Below are 7,600 nucleotides of genomic sequence, written 5' to 3'. Positions count from 1 at the left end.
GTAATGGTAATGTAATGGTCATGGTAATGTAATGTAATGTAATGACAATGTAATGGTAATATAATGGTAATGTAATGGTAATGTAATGGTAATGTAATGTCTAATACACGTCTTTTGAAAATGTTCTCTTCTTTGTTTCTCACAGGAAAAGGTGTCCAGATGCGACGCGCCAAACAGTAAAGGTTACCCTCCTGTACCCCTCTTCCCTGTCATCTCATTCTGCTCCTCCTGCACTTCCTGCTCATCCAGAACCGACTATTGGTACCGTTGGATCCTCCCTGGGGTCCCCAACCCCCACTCGGGCGGTTGACAAATCCCCGCTTTTCCCCTCCTCTCTGCTGCCCCGGTCCCCGTCCCTGAACCTCTTCTCCCCATTCCTTGACCCACTGGCCCCCGTCCCTGGCAACATGTCCATTGCCCTGAAGCAGGTCTTCAAAAAGGACAAGACCTTCCGGCCCAAGCGTAAGTTTGAGCCGGGGACGCAGCGCTTCGAGCTGCATAAGAAGGCCCATGCGTCGCTGAGCTCCGGCGTTGACCTGAGGGCGGCAGTAGCTCTGCCCCACGGGGAGGATCTGAACGACTGGGTGGCCGTGCACGTGGTCGACTTCTTCAACAGGATAAACCTCATCTACGGGACGGTGTGTGAGTTCTGCACGGAGAAGAGTTGTCCGGTGATGTCCGGTGGGCCGAGGTTTGAGTACCGATGGCAGGACGATCACAAGTATAAGAAACCCACGGCTCTACCGGCTCCCAAGTACATGAACCTGCTGATGGACTGGATCGAGGTCCAGATCAACAATGAGGATATCTTCCCCACCAGTGTAGGTGAGTACTCTGGGTAACTATATGTACATCACCGACACTCAACAGGCCCAGACAGGGTCTTTTTTTAGGAACTCAGTCAGGCCTCTGCCCCTGGTACACAAAAGACATGGTCAAATGTGTAGCATTGCAGGAAATTAGCTTTAATAAAGTGAAACATCTTCGCCCCACCAAGCACTAGCAGTGTGGGGGTAATATCACTGAGCAAGCTTAAAGTTAGTGAGGGAGATGAGAGTCTCCAGCTTCAGAGATTTTTTGCAGTTCGTTCCAGTCATTAGCAGCAGATAACTGGAAGGAATGGCGGCCAAAGGAGGTGTTGGCTTTGGGGATGACCAGTGAGATATACCTGCTGGAGCGCAGACTATGGGTGGGTGTTGCTATGGTGACCAATGAGCTAAGATAAGGCAGGGATTTGCCTAGCAGTGATTTATAGATGACCTGGAGCCAGTGGGTTTGGCGACGAATATGTAGTGAGGGCCAGCCAACAAGAGCGTACAGGTCATAGTGGTGGGTAGTGTATGGGGCTTTGGTGACAAAACGGATGGCACTGTGATAGACTACATCCAATTTGCTGAGTAGAGCATTGGAGGCTATTTTGTAAATGACATCGCCGAAATCAAGGATCGGTAGGATAGTCCGTTTTATGAGGGCATGTTTGGCAGCATGAGTGAAGGAGGCTTTGTTGCGAAGTTGGAAGCCGATTCTAGATTTAAATTTGGATTGGAGATGCTTAATGTGAGTCTGGAAGGAGAGTTTACAGTCTAACCAGACACCTAGGTATTTGTAGTTGTCCAGATATTCTAAGTCAGACCCGCCGAGAGTAGTGATTCTAGTTGTGCGGGCGTAAGCAGTTTTACTAGCGTTTAAGAGCAGGCTACGGAAGGAGTGTTGTATGGCATTGAAGCTTGTTTGGAGGTTTGTTAACACAGTGTCCAATGAAGGGCCAGATGTATACAAAATGGTGTCGTCTGCGTAGAGGTGGATCTGAAAGTCACCAGCAGCAAGAGCGACATCATTGATATACACGGAGAAAAGTGTCGGCCCAAGAATAGAACCCTGTGGCACCCCCATAGAGACTGCCAGAGGTCCAGACAACAGGCCCTCCGATTTGACACATTGAACTCTATCTGAGAAGTAGTTGGTGAACCAGGCGAGGCAGTCAGTTGAGAAACCAAGGCTATTTAGTCTGCCAATAAGAATGCGGTGATTGACAGAGTTGAAAGTCTTGGCCAGGTCGATGAAGACGGCTGCACAGTACTGTCTTTTATCGATCGCGGTTATAATATCTTTTAGGACCTTGAGCGTGGCTGAGGTGCACCCATGACCAGCTCGGAAACCAGATTGCATAGCGGAGAAGGTACGGTGGGATTCGAAATGGTCGGTGATCTGTTTGTTCACTTGGCTTTCAAATACTTTCGAAAGGCAAGGCAGGATGGATATAGGTCTGTAACAGTTTGGATCTAGAGTGTCACCCCCTTTGAAGAGGGGGATGACCGCGGCAGCTTTCCAATCTCTGGGGATCTCAGATGATACGAAAGAGAGGTTGAACAGGCTAGTAATAGAGGTTGCGACAATTTCGGCTGCTAATTTTGAAAAGAAAGGGTCCAGATTGTCTAGCCCAGCTGATTTGTAGGGGTCCAGATTTTGCAGCTCTTTCAGAACATCAGCTATCTGAATTTGGGTGAAGGAGAAGCGGGGAGGGGCATTGGCAAGTTGCAGCGGAGGGAGCAGAGCTGGTGGCCGAGGTAGAGGTAGCCAGGTTGAAAGCATGGCCAGCCGTAGCAAAATGCTTGTTGAAATTCTCAATTATCGTAGATTTATCGGTGGTGATAGTGTTTCCTAGCCTCAGTGCAGTGGGCAGCTGGGAGGAGGTGCTCTTATTCTCCATGGACTTTAGTGTCCCAAAACTTTTTGGAGTTAATGCTACAGGATGCACATTTCTGTTTGAAAAAGCTAGCCTTTACTTTCCTAACTGATTGTGTATATTGGTTCCTGACTTCCCTGAAAAGTTGCATATCGCGGGTGCTGTTCGATGCTAATGCAGTACGCCACAGGATGTTTTTGTGCTGGTCAAGGGTGAACCAGGGGCTATATCTGTTCTTAGTTCTGAATTTTTTGAATGGGGCATGCTTATTTAAGATGGAGAGGAAAGCACTTTTGAAGAACATCCAGGCATCCTCTACTGACGGAATGAGGTCAATATCCATCCAGGATACCCGGGCCAGGTCAATTAAAAAGGCCTGCTCGCTAAACTGTTTTAGGGAGCGTTTGACAGTGATGAGGGGTGGTCGTTTGACCGCGGACCCATTACAGACGCAAGCAATGAGGCAGTGATCGCTGAGATCCTGGTTGAAGACTGCAGAGGTGTACAGTGAGGGAAAAAAGTATTTGATCCCCTGCTGATTTTGTACGTTTGCCCACTGACAAAGATATGATCAGTCTATAATTTTAATGGTAGGTTTATTTGAACAGTGAGAGACAGAATAACAACAAACAAATCCAGAAAAAAACGCATGTCAAAAATGTTATAAATTGATTTGCATTTTAATGAGGGAAATAAGTATTTGACCCCTCTGCAAAAACATGACTTAGTACTTGGTGGCAAAACCCTTGTTGGCAATCACAGAGGTCAGACGTTTCTTGTAGTTGCCCACCAGGTTTACACACATCTCAGGAGGGATTTTGTCCCACTCCTCTTTGCAGATCTTCTCCAAGTCATTAAGGTTTCGAGCCTGACGTTTGGCAACTCGAACCTTCAGCTCCCTCCACATATTTTCTATGGGATTAAGGTCTGGAGACTGGCTAGGCCACTCCAGGACCTTAATGTGCTTCTTCTTGAGCCTCTCCTTTGTTGCCTTGGCTGTGTGTTTTGGGTCATTGTCATGCTGGAATACCCATCCATGACCCATTTTCAATGCCCTGGCTGAGGGAAGGAGGTTCTCACCCAAGATTTGACGGTACATGGCCCCGTCCATCGTCCCTTTGATGCGGTGAAGTTGTCCTGTCCCCTTAGCAGAAAAACACCCCCAAAGCATAATGTTTCCACCTCCATGTTTGACGGTGGGGATGGTGTTCTTGGGGTCATAGGCAGCATTCCTCCTCCTCCAAACACGGCGAGTTGAGTTGATGCCAAAGAGCTCGATTTTGGTCTCATCTGACCACAACACTTTCACCCAGTTCTCCTCTGAATCATTCAGATGTTAATTGGCAAACTTCAGACGGGCCTGTATATGTGCTTTCTTGAGCAGGGGGACCTTGCGGGCGCTGCAGGATTTCAGTCCTTCACGGCGTAGTGTGTTACCAATTGTTTTCTTGGTGACTATGGTCCCAGCTGCCTTGAGATCATTGACAAGATCCTCCCGTGTAGTTCTGGGCTGATTTCTCGCCGTTCTCATGATCATTGCAACTCCACGAGTTGAGATCTTGCATGGAGCCCCAGGCAGAGGGAGATTGACAGTTCTTTTGTGTTTCTTCCATTTGCGAATAATCGCACCAACTGTTGTCACCTTCTCACCAAGCTGCTTGGCGATGGTCTTGTAGTCCATTCCAGCCTTGTGTAGGTCTACAATCTTGTCCCTGACTTCCTTGGAGAGCTCTTTGGTCTTGGTCATGTTGGAGAGTTTGAAATCTGATTGATTGATTGCTTCTGTGGACAGGTGTCTTTTATACAGGTAACAAGCTGAGATTAGGAGCACTCCCTTTAAGAGTGTGCTCCTAATCTCAGCTCGTTACCTGTATAAAAGACACCTGGGAGCCAGAAATCTTTCTGATTGAGAGGGGGTCAAATACTTATTTCCCTTATTAAAATGCAAATCAATTTATAACATTTGTTTGTTGTTATTCTGTCTCTCACTGTTCAAATAAACCTACCATTAAAATTATAGACTGATAATTTCTTTGGGCAAACGTACAAAATCAGCAGGGGATCAAATACTTTTTTCCCTCACTATATTTAGAGGGTAAATTAGTCAGGATGATATCTATGAGGGTGCCCATGTTTACGGATTTAGGGTTGTACCTGGTAGGTTCCTTGATCATTTGTGTGAGATTGAGGGCATCTAGTTTGGATTGTAGGATGGCCGGGGTGTTAAGCATATCCCAGTTTAGGTCACCAAGCAGTATGAACTCTGAGGATAGATGGGGGGCAATCAATTCACATATGGTGTCCAGGGCACAGCTGGGGGCTGAGGGGGGTCTGCACAGACCTGGATAGTATGATAGAGCTCTGCAGGCTATCTCTACAGTAGATTGCAACTCCGCCCCCTCTGGCAGTTCTATCTAGATGGAAAATGTTGTAGTTGGGGATGGACATTTCAGAATTTTTGGTGGCCTACCTAAGCCAGGATTCAGACACTGCTAGAACATCAGGGTTGGCAGTGTGTGCTAACGCAGTGAATAACTCAAAATTAGGGAGGAGGCTTCTGATGTTAACATGCAAGAAACCAAGGCTTTTACGGTTACAGAAGTCGACAAATGATAGCGCCTGGGGGGTAGGAGTGATACTGGGGGCTACAGGGCCTGGGTTAACCTCTACATCACCAGAGGAACAGAGGAGGACTAGAATAAGGATACGGCTAAAGGCTTTAAGAACTGGTCTTCTAGTGCGTTGGGTACAGAGAATAAACGGGGCAGATTTCCGGGCGTTGTAGAATAGATTCAGGGCATTATGTACAGACAAGGATATGGAAGGATATGAGTACAGTGGAGGTAAACCTAAGCGTTGGGTAACGATGAAAGAGATAGCATCACTGGAGGCACCGATTGAGCCGGTCTCCGCGTGTATGGGGGGGTGGGACAAAGGAGCTCTCTGAGGCTGGTTGAGCGGGACTGGGGGTTCTACAGTGAAATAGTCCGGTCCCTCTTGGACTAGGTGATGGCTGCTTTGATGCTGACATGAAAAGACAGGTGATCCGGAGGCGGACGCTAATTGGATAGAACCGCTAACACCTGCTGACCTATGACCTACAGTATGTCCTTACACCTGTCACACCTGCTCTGAATAGACTGGGTTACCACTACAAGCACTCTAAGGAGCCCTGGGAAAAAGTAGTGCACTATATAAGGGATTGGGTGCCGTTTCGGGCACAGACAAAGTTGATCGCTTGTAGAAAATGAGGATCTCACTCAGATTTGAGGTCAAATTAAATTCTTACTTGCTAAACCCAATAGCAGGGTCGCCCCCCCCAAGTTTCCTAAGAACAGTGTTTTTTTTTTTAGTGTTTTTTTGGGGGGGACATAAAAGACTGTAAAAACACCAGCAAATCAGCTCCAAGTGATTTTAATTTAATTTAATATTCCCACTCATAATACAGAGATACTGTAAATGTGATCGTATACAAATGTAAGCAAGGTTTCAAAATGGTTCTGTTTTAGTCAAATATTATATCTGTTTGGGCTTCTTGCGTTCAATTTTCAGTCTACAAATGATTTGTAATTATGTTCCAGCCCCCTGACCATCCGCTCAAGACGAAATCGGCCCGCGGCTGAATCTAGTTGTTGATCCCTGATCTACAGTCTCTGACGGCCTGTGAAGTCCTAGTTACGTCAGCTGAGGTCACAAAATCAAAAATCCTAAATTTATAAACACATTATTTGGATAGTCCAGATGTTCCATCTGTAGATGGCCATACTATCAACAAACTACACTACCTGACCAAAAGTATGTGGACATCTGCTCATCAAACATCTCATTCCAAAATCATGGGCATTAATATGGAGTTGGTCCCCCCTTTGCTGCTATAACAGCCTCCACTCTTCTGGGAAGGCTTTCCACTAGATGTTGGAACATTGCTGCGGGGACTTGCTTCCATTCAGCCACAAGAGCATTAGTGAGGTCGGGGCACTGATGTTGGGCGATTAGGCCTGGCTCGCAGTCGGCGTTCCAATTCATCCCAAAGGTGTTCGATGGGGTTGAGGTCAGGGCTCTGTGCAGGCCAGTGAAGTTCTTCCACACTGATCTCGACAAACCATTTCTGTATGGACCTCGCTTTGTGCACAGGGGCATTGTCATGCTGAAACAGGAAAGGGCCTTCCCCAAACTGTTGCCACAAAGTTGGAAGCACAGAATCGTCTAGAATGTCATTGTATGCTGTAGTTTTAAGATTTCCCTTCACTGGAACTAAGGAGCCTGAATCATGAAAAACAGCCCCAGACCATCATTCCTCCTCCACCAAACTTTACAGTTGGCACTATGCATTGGGGAAGGTAGTGTTCTCATGACATCCGCCAAACCCAGATTCGTCCGTCGGACTGCCAGATGGTGAAGCGTGATTCATCACTCCAGAGAACGCGTTTCCACTGTTCCAGAGTCCAATGGCGGCGAGCTTTACACCACTTCAGCCAATGCTTGGCATTGCGCATGGTGGTCTTAGGCTTGTGTGCGGCTGTTCAGCCATGGAAACCCATTTCATGAAGCTCCCGACGAACAGTTATTGTGCTGACGTTGCTTCCAGAGGCGGTTTGGAACTCGATAGTGAGTGTTGCAACCGATGACAGGTGATTTTTATGCACTACGTGCTTCAGCACTCTGCGGTTCCGTTCTGTGAGCTTCTGTGGCCGACCACTTCGCGGCTGAGCCGTTGTTGCTCCTAGACGTTTCCACTTCACAATAACAGCACTTACAGTTGACCGGGGCAGCTCTAGCAGGGCAGACATTTTACGAACTGACTTGTTGGAAAGGTGGCATCCTATGACGGTGCCACGTTGAAAGTCACTGAGCTCTTCAGTAAGGCCATTCTACTGCCAATGTTTGTCTGTGGAGATTGCATGGCTGTGTGCT

At 47.3% G+C, this 7,600-nt stretch overlaps 1 protein-coding gene across 1 annotated transcript; it reads left to right on the top strand.

The window, feature by feature from the left end:
- Window positions 1–407: 407 nt before the first annotated feature.
- LOC311122334 (MOB kinase activator 3B-like) lies at window positions 408–825 on the top strand (the record flags this gene model as incomplete). The annotated part of the gene is made up of 1 exon (XM_084196709.1): window positions 408–825. A coding segment is annotated over one exon (418 nt), but the record flags the coding sequence as incomplete, so codon positions are not given.
- Between the last annotated feature and the right edge of the window lie 6,775 nt (window positions 826–7,600).

This window comes from Coregonus lavaretus, assembly GCF_964263955.1.
Source record: "Coregonus lavaretus genome assembly, contig: HAP1_SCAFFOLD_8108, whole genome shotgun sequence".
In the NCBI taxonomy this organism is placed as follows: domain Eukaryota; kingdom Metazoa; phylum Chordata; class Actinopteri; order Salmoniformes; family Salmonidae; genus Coregonus; species Coregonus lavaretus.
This window is presented reverse-complemented; position numbering and strand designations above follow the sequence as displayed.